Source organism: Cygnus atratus, chromosome 8 (assembly GCF_013377495.2).
Source record: "Cygnus atratus isolate AKBS03 ecotype Queensland, Australia chromosome 8, CAtr_DNAZoo_HiC_assembly, whole genome shotgun sequence".
NCBI lineage: Eukaryota > Metazoa > Chordata > Aves > Anseriformes > Anatidae > Cygnus > Cygnus atratus.
Window position 1 is genome coordinate 1,156,812 of NC_066369.1, and position 17,753 is coordinate 1,174,564.

Sequence of the window (17,753 nt, forward strand, 5' to 3'; positions counted from 1 at the left end):
TTTGGTTAGTGAACTGTATGATTACTTTGTCTCAGAAGAAATGTGTAAGGATATGTCTGTTTCTTAAATATTGAGTTGATGAGATCTGTAGGTTTTCCAAATTATTCTGACAGTCTGAGTGCTTTCACTAAAAGTGACTTTCTTGCGAAAGTTTTCTTTTCTGTTCCTTTAATAAAGTTGTATGTCTGCATGACATTGTGGATAATGAATATAGTTGTATTTACTACACTGAGTTACTTTCAAAGGGAGTGTCTTCAGGATTACAGACATCAAATACTTAAAATGGTATTTGAATTTTACTACTTAACTGTGGTTAGTTGTGTTTGGTATTGAAACGCTGGAAAGGAATTTCTGCAAGAACGGAAAATGTCTCTGAAAGCCACAATTATAAATGTTGCTCTTTGGATTTTGTAAAAGTACTTCCATTAAGGAGGACATTGTGTAATAATGCCTGTGTTAATCTTTTCGTACTTTTGAAACATAGTGCCAAATCAAGGGCATTAAAGTGATTTAATGATTATTGTGGAACAGTAAAACCCTTACTCAGAGACGTACACCTAATGTTAGTCTCCCAATATTGGGTTGCAATTTTGTGTAAACTACACACAAAACAATATGAGAGGAGCGTAATATTACGTAATAGTACTAAAGAATGCTGTGGTTAAATTTACTTTCAGTGTTACACTACTAATCTAACATGGTAACGTTTTAATTTGCAGCTGATGTAGTGGGTGCGCATCAGTGGGATGCTTTCAAGTGTTAAGATGGATTTTTCTCCCAGATAAATTGGGCAATCTGGTTCTTTGGTTCCTTGGACTTGCTGAAGGTATACTTGGTGAATGTACCAGCTGTGACTAGAGTAACACCTGAGTATGTAGGGTATAACTTAATGAAAAGGATCATCAATGAGGCTTAGTGTAGGCTGCTTAAGGTTTGCAGGCAATCATGTTCCTTTTCAAAAGAGGCTTGCGCTTAGTTTGATATTTTTTTAAAATTATATTCTCACTGATTAAAATACTTGGAACCAAAAAGAAAAAAACACTCAAACATACCTACAGAGATGAGGTTGGAAATCTTGAAAATTTAATAATGGCATATTATCCCAGTTCCTGGGTAACAAGTTCCTAGGGTGGTATACTTCTGGAGAGGAAAAGATTCATGGAATGCTTTAATTGAAGGCGATTCTGTTCTGTGGTCCTGTCCTGTAATGCAACTGAGCCAATACTTGGAGAGTTGTTTCATAGCAAAACGATTAGACAGTGAATCCAGCTGGATATGGCAGCTCCCATACATGAATAATTTGTGAACCCAAGAGAGTGAGGATTCTGCTACATTAGTATGTCTGGTCCTATACTTTAATCATTCATGTATCCAATAAGCATGGGTTTTAATGTATAGATAAGCCTAGTATAAACTTGAATAGTCAAGAGTAGATACGTGCAGCAGGTAGGTGATGCTTCTTTGTATGTTGGAGAATGGGACATTTGATTTTTAACTCATGGAAGTAATTCATTGTAATGTCAGCTACAGAATACATCATAAAGACTTCTATCCCACAGCTTGAACCAAACGTTCAAGTAAGGATTGATAATACTTGTACAAATTTTCCTGAGTTATAAATGTGAAGACCTACTATGCTTTACATATATGGGGTTAAGATTTAAAATAGGTATATTAAATTGGGTTAAGATTACATTTAATTTTAAGGCTGTCTATGTGGTTAATATTAGTAATAGATTTTTTGTGTTTCTTTGAAACGAAGTCTTAAGCTAGGGACACTGAACTCTATTTTCATTTGGTTCAGAGGCAGAAGAGTCTTACTGTAGCAAGATTCGGACTTAAATTACCCTTTTCCCCTTCCTTCCTTAGCCCCCAGCTAAGGTAATTAACGTTTTTGGAGCTGTAGTAATGCTTGGTGTAACTTAGAATGTTTTCCACACCCACTTCAGTAGGAATTATTTCACTATCCAGTTTTGGTATTAGTTCAATACTGTTACTAGTCAGTTACTGTGAACTTTTGTAAATCTTCAAAGCATTATACAACCATTAATTAGGCTTAGGCAATGTTACGCTGCCCAGTGAAATAAAGTGAGTATTTGAACAGTCTGTGCTGTGCTTTGAAGTTAATGCTTTCACATGCTATAGAACTAAAAGTTGCTGCACTATGTAGAGAAACAAGATGTTATCGTCACATCAGACTTCATGGAAGGGTGACTCATTTAGAGAGAGTAAGTAATAGGAAAAACAAACAGGCTTGTTCTAAAAGTCATTGTCAGAGATGAAAGCATTTATTTGTAATAGCCCAGTGCTTGAGACTGTTGATTATGGGCCAGGACTCGGTTTGATTAATGTTGTGTTTATGTATCATTTTGTCACCTCTAGAATGAGAACCCACTGCTGAATTAGAAATTAAATTCAGCATTGTTTTGATTTGTGTACAAATTTGTTTTCTTGGGTCAGAAACAGTGTAATCCATGGAAGAGAAATAGATTTATCAGGACGGTGACAGTGTTGGTAACACAAGAAGTCTGACTGTCTTTACCAAATCATTCTGCAGTAAAGGCTTAACTTCCAGAATTGTGACAAATCTGTATGATGAGGAAGGAATGTGAGCAAAAAAAAAAGTGTTTTTTCTACTGTGATGTAAACAGCTAACTGGTGCAAGTTCTCATGCGTGAGTGATTATTTTTCAGGCTGGTAACCCATCTTCCATATTCTCAGATGCTGTTATATGTTTTCTACCTATGGTAATTTAACCGGGATTGCTGGGTAAGTTGTATGCAGCTGAATTTATTACTCTTAAATTATGAATAACTTAGTATTTTCTTGCTTTTGATATGTTGAAATGTCACGAAGCTTGAAATTTTTTTCATTTTTACATTTTTGACAGTTTTTGAAGGGCTTTCTAAGGTTAAAAGCATTTAGTTCTCAATGAAGTTAGTTTAAACAAAACTAAAGCTTTATAAAAATTTAATATATTGTAACATTAAAATGCTTTAAAGGAGCAATTCTGGACTAAATGTGCAAGTATTTTGTCTGCAGGATGTGAAAACAGCAAAGTTGTCACTGTCTTTGGTGAGTTAATCTTCAAAATGTTGAAAAATGCTCTGTTATGCGTTTTAAGCATTAGATGATGTTAGGAGATGAAAATCAGTTATTGAACTTTTCTTTCAGGAAAATTATGAACATTAATTAAATGAATTTTAGTGATGATGAACTTCTGTGCCCAAATGGGTGCAGAACAGAATAGGCACAAATAGAAGTGGCCCACATAGGCGTGTAACAGAAAATTTCAAGAACCTATGTAGGTAGAAATCTTTACTCTAAATTGGCTTCCCTTTATAGATGAAAAGGGTCTAAGGCATGAATCAATCACACAGTCTTGAGGGAAGAACTATGGTAGAAATTCTCTGCGGTTCTCTTTGGAGAAAGAAGACATTTCATTGATTGCTCTAAGTGTTTTTTCTTTAATCATGTGAGAAAGGGAAAGGGATTGAGAACTGGACCTTGCCCTAAAATGAAATTTCCAGTATTGACTGAGTTTATGACAGCATGTTTAAAAATCTTTTCCTTTATGAGCTCAGAATAAAGCTTCTGAATGCTGAAATAGATTTTCATATGTATCTGTGCCTGGATATTTTTGTAACCTGCCCGAAAGGTGTACAAATTTCAGCCTAGAGGGGAGGGGCAGGTTAGTCCTCAAATTTGGCTACATTTTGGTCACAAACAAAAACCTTTATTACTAGAGATGAACTTCCCGATAATTTCCAGTACTTTGAGTTTTCAAAGCTGATCATACAGTAATTGTATTATAAATCAGTGGATAAAGTAGAAGACATGAGTCCTCTTGCAAATTGGTTAGTTTTGAAGTTAAAAGGAAAACTACAGGATCATTTGGGTTTCTCAGGAATGCGGCTTACAAGTTGCAGTGGTGTGACTGGGAGAATCCTGTGTGGCCTCTTTCTTGCCTGCTTCCCAGGTGAGAAGCTCATTTGTGAGCCTCTTCAACAGGCAACTCATATGCTGGGCTAATTGGCATGGGCTGTGCTGGCCTCAGGCTCTGCTCTAGAGGCTGAGGTGTTTTGGTTGCAGGGCCATGTGTATGATCTAATTAGCAGACCATAAAGCCAAATTTGTGTGGATAATCTGGTGAAGCCAGGGAGAACCTGTAATTAAGTTCTATTGCTGCTACTTCGCTGAACTTAATATTTGATTTTTGACTGATTCTGTCATTACTTTCCCACTATTACTATGGCAGAAAATCAATGGTACTGTACAGTGTGTATGGGGGGGACGAGGGCAGCAACAGAACTTAGTCCTTACCTTCTTCTCAAAACCTCAGCAGCTGAAGAGAATCTGGATGTAAGGAGAGTACTCAAGGTAGCAGGAAATCCAGGAGGAAAACCTTGGCTACTAGAAGATAAGTGTATTGGGGAGGGAAAAAAAAATTTATTAAGAAATTCTGTGTGTTCTTCCCTCTGCATCTCCCACTATCTCTAAGGGAAAAATATGCTTAAGACAAAGAGGAAAAAAGACTCTTACTATGTTTGTTTGCTACCTTTTAGACCTGATCTGCATATTAAGTCCTAAAAACAGATGCTGGTCTTTGAATTTAGTTAAATAGAGCACCAGAAATGCGATGTTTAGGAAGGATTATTTTTCTGACAAGTGATTTGTTTGTTTTGTTTCTTTGAAATTACGTAAAAATAGCAAACAGTCCCTGATAGGGTATCACCTGGGGAGAAATAAGATGATGAACAGAATTGTAGTGATCTTTGTTAATATGAGAGAAAGGTGTAGGAAGGTAACTACATCTTTTTGCTTGATGGGTTGTCTATTCTATGAACAGTAGTGTCCTCATTGGCATTGCTGGTTTATATACAGGCTCCTGTTCTTACAAGTGATTAATGATGGGAAGGAGAGAATGTTCTTGGGAATGTTCTTGAGTTGCTGAGTTTCCTTCTGTATTGTGATCCTTTGCCAGTTCTTTCATGCACCAATGTAAATGTGGTATTATGCAACATGGACATCAACTTTCTCATGAGAAAAGGAGGTACCTACCACCACAGACTTACAATAATGAAGGAAGGATACTTGAAAGTAAACCACTGACAAGAGTTCCCTTAAAGGAGAGAAGTCAAGACCTGCAGTGATGTGTGTGGAAGGTAGGGCAATCCAGGGCTCATTTGCCCTCTGAGTTTCAGATTAATGTAATTTACACTGGCTCCATGAAATAGGATCTGATTAGCTACAGCAGAAATGAGTTGTTATTCTGTTTGTTCCAGTGATTGCCAGCAGGTGGCTGTCAAGTTCAGTAAATGATTTCAGCTTGGTGTCTGGAAATTACTGCAAACTTGTTACCTGTTACTGTCACAGTCTGGGGTAATATAGTTTTAAATTTAAATTCCTTTTAAAGAGATTAACCAGTGACTCAGCATACTGATTAAGTTCAAATGTTACAAAAGGTTGCACACGATTTAATGTATATTTCTGATCATAATTCAGTCAGATGATAGTAAAATATTTTAACAACTCTGAAAATGGGTGGTGCTGATCTGTAGCTGGATGTTCCTCCACTCATTTTTCTGCAGCTTGAATTAGTACCGTGACAGACTTCATGGTTCAATATTGATACAGCATGTTAATCTATACTCTGCTTGAAAGGTGCTAGCTAATCAATGCAGATGGTAGTTACTGTTCAAGTCTTTGCTTTTTATCTTGACAGTAATGATCTTTATGTGTGTAGATAATACAGTAATGAAAATTTGTATATCAAAATTCAGCATTGTTATTAACCTAATTCCACACATTTGTTACAGCTCAATGTCCTTTTAATGTAAGGAAATATGCATGGAGTGGGTGGGAGAATGGAGAAGATAGGAGTTAGGTGGAGATTTCAGAAATTAAGGTAGCAAAGCCATGGTGTTAGTGGTTGTTTCGATAAAATTCTGAAACTACATGCAATGAAAGCAAATTGCTTTGTAATACTCAAGCGTTAGAGTCCAAAGTAGTGTTTTAAGATCATGACTTAAGGGTATTCCCTGATATTTCTGCAATAATTGGCCAGCCTTCAGCTTGGGATACACTTGTACGTTGTCAGATGAAATGCTAAATTGAGTCTCACTTCACTGGAAAAAAGCAAATTCCTGTGAAATAAGAAGCTGTTTGACGTTCAAGTATTGCTAGTTGATGCTGATTGATGGCACGTTCCCTCTGCTACGTATAGCATGAGAAGATGTGCTCTTGGCTGTAGTGTGGGCAAAAGGAGTGAACATGCAGTATTTCATAAAAGCAGATGAAAGTTCTCATTTTTGCCCTGTGTACAGCTGTGTAAGTTGTCCTTTTAGTTCTGTTACCTGATCACAGGTGATACCTTTGTTTTGCTTGCTGGGGGGTGGGGAGAAGAAATACACTTCTCTGCTATAGAAAATGCATTTCACAGCACAAACCAGAAAGGATGGGGGAGGGTGTACAGTACTTCCCACAAAAATTCAGAGGTAGGGGAAAAACTTAGATGACCTAACCAGTGGCTGAAGCTGCCCTAGTAAGTACTGTTTTACTTTTGCCTTGAAGCAGAGGTAGTGCAGTCTAATACAGTTTTTTTCTGCTTTTTAAAAAAAAAAATAGTCAAAAATGCTCGCATGTAAAAATATTTAAAAAAAATATTTAAAAGTGAGTTTAAATATTTTCCCTAATAGTAGAAATAGGAACCCAATGGAAGTAAGCCTGTAGCCAGATGCATAACTGCAGACACTTTGGAAGCTGCTGGTTATTGTTGAATAACCAGCCTCTGGGAGACAGAGGAATTCTGTGCAGATAGCAAAGCAAGTAGAATTGTCAAGACTCCTTTTGTCTCTAGATATTTTCCTAGCTGTAAAATAATGATCATCTGCTCACCACACAGGTGTTAAGAACATGGGATATTTTTAGAAATTAGAGCACTTAGAATGCTGGCAATGGAGGAAATACATGCATAAATAAAGGGAAAAGCTAAATTCTTTTGTTTTCAAAGTGAAAAGAGAATATGCTTTTGCAACATTTCTTCGTGGAGTAAAAATCCAATTTTAATATAACAAAGACTGCTGGCTAGCAGAGAAAAGGATTAATGGCATTTCACACTGAGAAAGAGATACTTGGAAATGGTTTGTTTGGTCCTGCGGATTTTTGTGGCAATGGAAAGCTAAGCTGCTTCCTTCTTTAGGAAGCGTGCCTGCAGGGAGTGCCAGACAGACTTCTCTGCCACTCCAAATTAATCACACAAATTGTTGTTCTGCCAAGATAATATCCTTAGGTACACTTGTAAATCTGAGTAGATTCTGTTGAGAAGTGAACAGAATTAACAGAACATGTAACAATTGTAATAACTAGAGTGATGTAGATTTGGCCTAAAAATAAAATCAGGCAGTTTTCTTTTAAAGCCCTTGTTCATCCATCAATGATGGGAAAAAAACAGCTAAGTACAGTAGTAAATTTTTCTAAGCTAAATATAAGCTGTAATCATCATCTAGAAGATGATAGAAGATGATAATGGGTTATAAGGATACTAGGACAATGCAATTTATCATGGCGCTTTTGTGTGTAAAAATTACTTAAATATGTCTTCAGTGTATTTCTCTTCTTGAGTCCCTTGGGTGAGACTTCTTTAATCATCTGCACTTTTTCTGAAGATAAATGTTTTCAGAGGTGTGACTAAGAGAATAAAAATCTGTGGGGTAATATTTGTTTAATTATGTCTAGGAGTAGGGCCAATTGCAGTTCCTGATAAGGAAACAACATCAAAATTCTAAATGATTAATTATAATGCTTCCAGCAGTGTCCCGCAGAGATGCAGTAAGCTTTTTCCCTCATTTTACAGCTAGGTCACTTCACACCCTGAACTGCTAAACTGGAGAAGAGCATAGCTCACTGTGTGGATGGGAATCTCCTAAAGCAAGACTGTACTTGAACAGGAAAGGGCCTGATGGTGGCTGATGTCAAACTTCTCTCTAAACTGAGATACTAAGTGTTATGCTGCTAAGACTTCTATTTTATCTTCAATGAGCTAAAATTAGGTTTGATCCTAAGGTCTTTATATATTGCTTAGGAATTCCAGGTTCTTTGGGAACTTAAATGACTGCTCTTTTGTCTTTTACCTGATTTGAAGTTACATTTGTAGCTTGTTGAAATGAGCTATGATCTTTTCACTGTGGATGAACAGGTGGCTCCTAGTTGAAGTAAAGGTGAAATGCACCTGTGTGGAAACACACCTGAGATACATATATGATTGCTCTTTTAGGAAGAAGTTTGGGTTAGAAGCAAACTAAAAATCAAACTTTATTGAACAAGTAGCTAAGCAAAGAGTTGATCTAAGTTTTTCTTCCTAATCCTTAAAAGCATGTGAATTGAATGAGTTCAAATATGTATTTGATTACTTTTTTTATTCATCAGTGCTTCATTATCAGAATCCTCAAAATGCTTCCAGCCTGGTGAATGTTTTCAGTAACATGCAATGTACAAAGTGTTTGAATTAACATCTGTTCAATTGAAGTGAGCCCAAGTGTGGAATTTGAGTACAAATCTGGGGTTTTGTGACTGCTGGCTTGCTAAAACATCCTCTATGTTGGCCACCACAGCACGTGGCAGAATCGTTCAGCTTGTGGCTTCCCCCAGACCAAATACATTTCTAGTGTAATGTGACTGGCTCCAACACTTAACTCCAGAAATGACATCGTTGACCTGTGATCTCATCTGCTTATTTTGATAATTCACATTATCTTACTGTAATGGTTTCATATAGATCTAAAAGAATTTGTATTTTGCTCTCATAAGGAAGAAGGTAAGATTAAATGTCAATTATGTGTGATGTGAATGAGCAATACCTGGAAGGTGACTTTGGAAACGAAAAAAATGATTGGATTTAAGTCACTTTTTTTTCGTGATGGAGACTGAGCAGAACAGCAGTCTTTTCACTGAGTCCTTGCTGCAATTTTTGAGTAAAAATGGGAGGAAAACCAAAAATTGATGCTTTGAAGGGAATTTTGATGGCTCTCCAAGCCTCTGCCTTCTATGAGGTTTCAAAACGGACATTTTGGTGGAAAAACTGCGAGGATTTAACACCATTTCCTTTCCAGTCGCTGAGGAAGCTCCCTGTTCCCGCCGGGGACCACTACCCGCCCGGCGGGGCCGGGCCCCGCACCGCCTCAGGTGTGCCCGGGGCCGCTCCCGCCGTGACTCAGCGCGTGCCCGGCCGGCCGTGAGGCGCAGCGGCGAGGGCCGGGGTCTCGCTGCGCGAGCTCTGGCCCCGGGCGTCGCCTCAGAGCCGAGGGGGGCGCGGCCGCTCACACCCCTCCTGTATCGTTAAGGAGCATTGCCGCTGCCTCCCTCTGCCCGGTACCGGGCGCCGCCTCAGGCCGGGGGCGGGCCGCCCGGCGCCGCGGGAGGGAGGCTGGGCGCCGGGCCTCCCCCGGGAGCGGCGCCTCAGCCCTGCCCAGCCTCGGCCTCCACCGCCGAGCCCGCCCCTCTCCCAGTCTCCTCCGCGGCTCCCCCTCCCCGAGCCAGGCGGGGCCGCAGCTCGCAGCGCCGCCGTTCGTGGTGCCGCCTGTCGCCTCTCCCCGCTGACCGAGGGCACCGGCGGGACCCTCTCCGGCCGCCCCCTGTCCCCACCGCCGCCTCAGCCGCAGCCGGCGCTGCCCGCGGAGCCGCCATGAGCTGGGGCACGGAGCTGTGGGTGAGTGTCGGCCGGCCGCTCATTGTGTCGGCACCCGCCGCCCCCCCCCCCGGCCCGGCCGCTTTGTTCGGCGCTGGGGAAGGGCGGCGGCACCGGCGAAGGGAAGGGGGGGGTCGGGGCGGTGTGAGGGGGGAGAGGCGCTGCCGAGGGCGGCGGGGAAGGGGGGCGCCGAGGCGGGGCTGAGAGGCGGGCGCTCGGCGGGCAGCGCCGTACCCGGGGCTTGGGGGCGGCCGTGGCGGGGTGCGGGGGGGGGGGGGGGGCGTCACGGTAACGGCCCGGGGGAGCAGCGGGCCTGGCTTTGTCTGCGGCGCCGCGTCCCGGGGGTCTTCTCCGGAGGGAAACTTCCAGAGCGGGGGCGGCCACCACCACGAGCCGGTGGGGGGAAAGGGGCAGAGAGCGCTGAGGGGGCTCGGCGGGCCCCCTGCGGACCGGGGCGCGAAGCGCGCACACGCCCTGAGGAAAATATTCCCGAAAACCCGGGTGCAGCAGCCCGCGGCTCGGCCATGACGCCCATCGCGGCTCCGGCAGCCCCTTTGTCCCGCACGGCTGCGGGGCGCGCTGGGCGCCGGGAGCGGCGCTGCCCGGGCCGGGGGCGGATTTCGGGTGGATCGGGGTTGGGGGGGCTGCAGCAGCGCCGTCTCCCCCGTGCCGTGTGGGGAAGTGGCGTCGGAGCTGCCGAGGGGCTGCGGCTGTGGCTTGGGCCGTGCCCCTGCGCGGCCGGCGCGTGCAGGGGGAAGCAGCACGATAGGGGCGCACGGCTCGGCTGCGAGGAGACCAAATGGACACCGGTGCGGCCAGCGGCACCGAGAGACGGGGTTAGTGGCAGCGCGAGTGCGCCTTTGTAGTGCGTGCCTGTGTGTACTACGGCCGTGGAATCGTTAAGGATGGAAAAGATCTCAGTGGTCGTCTGGTGCACCCGCCCCTACCCGGGAGAGGTTATAGGTTGGTGCTGGGGAGAGTCGGGGGGGTGCGCTGGAGGAGAACGTTGAATTTTTTTGTGTGTACTTAAATACGTATCGTTTCAGAAACCAGACTTTCAGCAGTAAGCATCTCTGTGGGCATCTCTGTTCCTTTTGGCAGCCTCTTAATTTTGTTTTCTTTGTTCGGCTTGCGAATGATAGTTAAGGTTTTGTGTTCTGACTGGTATTCAGTGTTGCGAGAAAACGCTTCAGAAATACGTACAAAAAGATGGATTTCAACTTCAGACTTCATTTCAATAAAAGGCAATTTTATTTACAGTGTCATAAAACTGCCTGAATTGTGTCTAGACCTACTACATTTTTTCCCTAAGTCACTAATTCCATTGTGCTGGTTTAAAGAAATAATGCCAGATATTTAAACTAAAAGTTCTATGCTACTGCTTTTATTTCAGCAAAATTTAATACGCTTTTTCATACTATTAGGAGATAGCTACTTCCTTAAGGTACAGATGCAGATATATATATAATGGTCTGTTTGTAGGTATATAGCTAGCTTCTCTGATAATTTAAGTTTTTATATTAAAATGTATCTTCTAAATGGGTTACTTTTGTTGAATTATGTCATGCTTTTTGAAAAATTGTATCTTAGGACTATAAAGCCAAGTATTTTCTTACACAAAAAAAAGTTCAGTGCTTCTCATACCAATTGAAAAGAATATCAAACGTTTGCTTTGACATCTTTAAATGGGCAGAGAAACATTTATCTTTTAATTCTGGTGTAAAATTTTGTTTATAAATATATTAGCTTCCCTCTAGACCAAAAACACAATGAAAAACAGTGCTTTGGGAGCTTTGGAGACAGGGCTGCGAAGAATGGGCGGTTAAAGTATTAGCTATGTTTTCATCGTGAGGCTTTCCCTTCGTCTTCCCCTGCTGCTACCCTCAGCGCAGCCTCGAAGCGGCAGAGCCAGGCTGGACTCGCTAATGGCAGCGGGGTGCCTGCGGCTTGGTGCGGGGCGTCCAGCGGCACGGCGTGCTGTGCTCGGCGCGAACACAGCGGGGAGAGGCCTTGCCCTTGGTAGCGCTGGCGCCTGGGGTTCCGAAGGGCAGGTTGGTGGGATCAAGGCTCGCATCTGGAGGACGGTTTTTCTGGATGTTGAGCAAACGTTCACAATGTGTTTGTAAGCAAATACGTATGTAGGCTCTCCTCGTACACTGGTGATTTTGTGTCAAGCTCCTTAGTATCTCTTCGTGCTGATCATTGGTATTTGACGCTGATTTGCAGTTCTGATGTATTTGTTTATTTATTTTCCTGGAATCTGTACGTACTTCTGATAAAGTAAAAAGTGTGCAAGGGTACATTTAGAGGGAAATAAGGATCCAGAAGAAAATATAGGGGATTAGAAAAAACAACTCATGTCCAATATTTATGTGGTACCTGTTTAATATGGCTCTTCTGGTATTAAAGTGCTGCATATGTTGTTCATGTTTAAAGTATCTTCAATGGTTATATCATGAAAAAAGGGAAATATTTTCTTTGATGGGCCAGTATTTCCTAATTCTTAAATTCTTCAGCTGCTATTTCTATTTGTGGATTATTGGGTGTTTTTGCCTTTCAGTCAACCATTTTTATAAGTACACCACTCAGAATTAGGTATACGGTGGCCAATGCACATATATCTTGGGGAGGCTGAAGTAGAGGTGCTTTGTGTTTTTAGTGCGTCTTGGCCAAACAGCATATTCCCTGGTGTGTAACTGCTTTCAGTAATGATCTTTGATAACACTATAAAATAATACGAACTAATAATAGTGAAATAAATGTTGATTTGTTCAAGCCATTCTGTCATTAGAACTTTTGTTTTACCTTTTTTTCCACACTATGTGAAATGTTTCTTTTTTTTCCACAACAAAATTTTTGTGATGAATTTTGAGTGTTGTTCCACAGATAATTATTAGTGCATTTGTTTTTGTAGTGACTGCAGCATATACATCATGATATGTGCTCATTAAAACCAGGATACTTCAGTGAACTACTTTGCATGATAGTCTTCTCCTCATGGTTATGAGAAAGTAGTGGGAATTGGGACACCTGGGTTCTAGTTGTCTGTCATCCAGGTAAAATTGTATTTTCTGAGACTCGGACTGCTGTGCTCTAAATTCTCCTATCTGTAATACTTAGGTGGTTTTTTTTTTTTTTATAGATAGGAATTGTAAAGCAATGATCATCTGATGAAAGGGTGTATATAATAACAAAGTATCATTGTTTTGTTGGTAATGAGAAATTGTTGCTTGTTGCTGTTCACTTAGATACACTTTTCAGGGTTTTGACTTCAGTAAGGTTTGTTTGTTTGTTTTGGTATTATGTTTTTGTTCTCCTCATGAGCCACTCTGAGGGCATACACGTTCAAGTCCTGGGTGGACTTGCACACTTGCTTAATAAGATGCCCCAGTCTGACTTCTGTCAAATTGTATTGCAATATCCAAGGCAAGATAGAATAGAACTAAGGCTGTGGGCCTTAATTTAGCAAGTGAAGTATTTGGAAATAAAAATGATGGATTCTGATTTGTTCGAGTCTATTTGGCATGAACCTCTGTTCAGTGTATATGTTTGTACATCTGGAGTTCTTTCTGTGATGGGCATCAACTGTACAAATAATATTAACATAGAAGATTTGACAAACCGTACCTGGTTATTGTCATCTTGGGTTTTTGTTCAGTTAAGTTGAATATATAGTGTTTGTTTTGACACTAAAGGCTTGCTGAGCTTTGGAGGCTGGAGGATGGTTAGTGATGAAGTCCTTCGCTTAATGGAAGCAAGTGAAGCTTAGTGTGTGATTGGCAGTTTTGTTATTAAAGTAGCTTCCTTGGAAATTAATTAGAGAGGTTAAGGCTGCCTCTTTGAAAAACATCCTTTTTGATTTTTTTTTTTTAACTTTTAGTGTATCTTCTGTGTTTCTGAACCTCTGAATCTCTTAATAGTAGTTGGCAGCAAAAGAGGTCGAATACCATGTCAGAACATTTTCAGTCTGTAAAACCAGTCTAGCCATCTGTTTCTCACCTCTTGATAAATATTTAAAGCAGAAGTTTTGCTGAGGGCTTTTGTGCTAAGATTTTGTGATTTAAGAAAATGGCTATGGAAGATTTAATGATACTATTGTTGTGAGCTCCTTGGGGCCAGAAGCACCCCATCTTTTATAATTAAAAAACCACTGGCACTGTAGAACGCTGTTTTAGAAATGAGTTACATCTGACCAAAGATCAAAGGATGTTTGGTGATGTGCTCTTTTAATCTTTACTTAAACAGAATTAATTCAGTGCCTAAAACCAAGTTTTATTTATGAAAATGTTAAATAATTTTCAGTTGCATCAATAATTTTTCAATTTTTGTTGTAATTTTTCTTGTGCTTCTGATGCCTGTTTCAGTCATTGTTTGCCTCTTATTTTAAAATAATCTATTCTTTTTGTGTAGAAGAGGGTAAGTTGTGTGGTGATGTCGTCTGATTTTAAAAGTCACCATGTTTAATTGTTGATGGTAAAACATCAACAAAAAGTAAATATGAAAAAGTTGACTTTAACAAATAATAACTATTTCGTTACATGTTTCTTTCCTAATAGTTTGTCATATTTTTATTCATAGATCAGAAAAACAGGTTTTCAATCTAAATAATTTTTTTTCAAAACAGTTTGATACTGAGAAACCTTTGTGTACAGTTAATACAAGAGTGAGATTATATAGTCACTGCATTGTTAATGGTAGTAATTTCTTTTAAACAGAAAAAATTGAAAATAATTCTACATATTAAGCCATATTCTATGCGGAAATTCTTGTGTGGTTTTGAATCTTAATGTTTCATAAACTGGTTTTCCAGAATGGTAACGTGTACTGTGTTAAGTCAATATTCTATTTTATATGTAGATGTTTGTGAGATGAAGCTTGGATTTTTTTTTCCCCAGATTTCTCCTTCAACTGAATCCAAAGAGTGCAAATAGTTCTCTTTTAATTCAGTGTTCTTGCTGTTGTGGTCTGCAAATGTGCGCAAGGAATGTGTCTTGTGGCTAACGTATGAAATTACACGGTTTTCTAGATGTGTGAGATGGCCATACGTTTCCTCTGTCATGGGTGAGGTACTGGACAAAACATGTAACCTTTGTGAGGTTACAGTCTGTTTCACAAGGAATATTGTGCAGCTTATCTCATTCTTGTCAAGACTTCTTGATTTCCAAATGGAAAGTTATGTAAGGATCGAGTACTTGATTACTTGATTAGTGAATGTGTAGTTACCTCAGGCTCAGGAATGAAAACAATTGTACTGAGCTGTAGTTAGAAATAATATTTGTCTTTATTTTTCCAGCAATTGTCTGTTTCATAAACATCTGACCTTTTTACTGATTTTTCCAGGAAGGGGTGAGTCACTGTCTTGAGACTTTATCAGTTTGGTTTTGATGTTGAACATACTTCAATTTAAGGAAGCATACATGCTTGCGTCTTTGAGTATCTGTTTAGAGAGTATTTTTTTCAGTTTTGAAAACCATTTATCACCTGATATCTGTTAAAATGGCATCTTACTTTTATTTATGGCCTGATTTCTGTATGTACTGAGAAATATAAATGCTCTTCAAGGAAGTTTTTACAAGCATACATGGGACTTATTTTTTTCTGAAATGTACATGCTATCCGTATTGATAGTACAAATTCTGAGGGTTGGCTGCGTCAAGAATCTGAATGCTCGCAGTTTGATTTCCTGAGTGAGAATGGGAAGAGATTTTTTGAGATTGTAAGATTTATTTACTTATTTATTTATTTAACTCAGCCAAGCAGAGGATTTCTTTAAAGACCGTACCTATCAAAGTAATGCCTGCAACAAGGTTCTTTGGAATGGCAAAATCCATCAGGACCTGGGATGGAAAAAAGCAGGAATAGAGAAAAGTCTTGTTATCAATGTGTTCAGGTTTGTTCTTGGTGAGGAGTGACCAAGTAGGTATGATTTGGGCTTTCAACAGTTTGCAAATAAATGGTCAAAACCAGAAAGTTTGTATCAGTGCATGAGTAGAGTTGTCATTTGTGCTATAGACATACTGAAATAAGTTGTAATACCCTGGGAAAACGTCTAAAAGTTCATTTGTGTATTTAAATTCTTACACTGGACTGATCTAGGTGAGACACTATATTGACAGAAAAGTAGTTAAATACTTCAGCCCTTAAACTTGCTGTGCAGTTTTTTAGCATGCTTGGTGAAGCCAGTAGTTGAGTAATGCAGTGATTTTTTTATGGACGGGAAGTTCTTCAGCACATTTCAGATTAAATTTTCATTGTTCGTAGCACACGTGCACACTTTTCCAGCAACTTGAATTCTTTTGGTAGAAAAAGAATCCCCAAAGTCCAGATGTGTTCAGCTTTTTCCTTGTGTTGGTGAACAAATTGTTCAGTGAAAGCTGCAATTCCAATTAGCTTGTTTCATTTTGTCCCTAGTGAGTTTACGTACCCCAGTCCCAGTGCTCTCTTGGCAGAAAGCTTTATAGGTTTGTCCTCGGAAGCATGTCAGTGTTTCAGCTGGATGGGAAGAGAAGGAAAAAAAAATGTATTATAATAATGAAAACCTTCTGGTTTTCATTAAAATTCTGACCCTTTACACTGACTTTATTCGTTGTTAGTCTTTTTTTCCCCCCCCACTACAAGCTCTATTCTAAAAGCAGAGTGATAATAGTGTTTTACTTCCTACTTAGGTGACAAGAATGGGCTTAATTTTCAGCGTAGTTAATTCTCTGCTTATATTGTAGTAGAACTGAAAATTGAAATAGTTACATGCCAGATTCATGAATACCTGTTCCTTCATTTTTTTCCCTTTGTTCAAAATTCGTCTTCTGCTTTGTCACTTAAAATAAAAAGGGCATTAGGCTGGTAAAACTGCTTGCTGGCATTGTGGTTTGTACATTTATACATCGCTTTGTTACATCTTATAGAGGAGAAATGTAGTCTCATAGGTTTGAAAATGCTGTGAGATCTCAATTTTTCTTGGGCTTTACTGTGGACCTGTTGTATCATCCTGGGCAGGTAAACTTATTTTCTGTCTCAGGTTGTAAAATTGGAATAAAGTTTGTTTGCATCAAATTAATATTGTAACAGTATCTGCATTTGTAGAATACTTCAAGGTTATTTAATTGTAAGTTCAAAGTAATACCGTGTTTTTTAATGTTATACGCAAACCCAAAAAGCCGCAAACTCCTGATAACTTCCTCCTCATTCTCTTTCATCAGTCTACATGAAGTAACCATTTAAAACTCTTCTCTGTAAAGCGTAACTCCATTTTAACTACCTAGTTAGATTTTGTACAAAAAAAAATGTATGTTTGGAAAGAAATCTGTTCACAATACTTGATCAAATGCCACTTGAATGGGTGAAGTCTGCTGTACACTAACAAAGCTCATCATTTTATCATTATTTCTTCATGTAATGCTTATCCTTACTAAATATTTGTTCAGGAGGCAAATGCTGTGTAGTTCCCCTGTCACTGGATGGTACGCAAGTCGTAGTGCCACATGCTGCTTTATAGTTCTTCATTAAGCAAACAATGTTTTTGCAGCATTGCGCAATGAAATTACATCCACTTGATTTGAGTTTAGAGTGTTAATTAAGTACTGAAGAGCATCTGAAATATGACAGCAATTGCACTGGAGAGTCAAAAGGCAGTCTAGATTTTTGGCATGTTTAGGGGAACCAAATGTGTGTGAAGGTGATGAAAAAGGGCATCTGCCTTTTGCATCTTTATCTGTTTGGTAAATCCTTTGAAAGGCAGCATTTGATTTCTTGTTTCTTTCATGCTGGGTGTCCAATTCAGGTGGATATGAAAACCTTCCTCTCTGTAAACTCTGGTTAGCAGAGTAATTGAGGGAGTTTGAATGTGGGGTACACTCATTTGCTTCTTTTCCCCAGGAGCTTGATTTCTTTCCAAGAAGATTAAAAAAAAAAAAAAAGTGTCACTTTTCTAATAATATTTTCAAATAAGTATTTGCTGTAGGTGGCATAGTTTTTGTTTTTTTTTTCAGCTTTGAGTAGGAACATAATTGATACATGTGAACCAAAGACATTATCTGTGCTGTGCTACAGTTGGCTTTTTCTGCAGTAGAGG

General features: G+C 39.8%; 1 protein-coding gene across 3 annotated transcripts in view; it reads left to right on the top strand.

Moving 5' to 3' along the window:
* The first annotated feature begins 9,510 nt into the window (after window positions 1-9,510).
* The window catches only part of FNBP1L (formin binding protein 1 like), a 52,670-nt gene continuing 44,427 nt past the window's right edge, over window positions 9,511-17,753 (top strand). For all 3 annotated transcript variants that reach the window (XM_035537421.2, XM_035537422.2, XM_035537423.2), the window contains exon 1: window positions 9,511-9,706. In XM_035537421.2, the coding sequence (XP_035393314.1) occupies window positions 9,683-9,706 (24 nt within the window). In that variant the 5' untranslated portion in view covers window positions 9,511-9,682. The remainder of the gene's footprint in view (window positions 9,707-17,753) is intronic.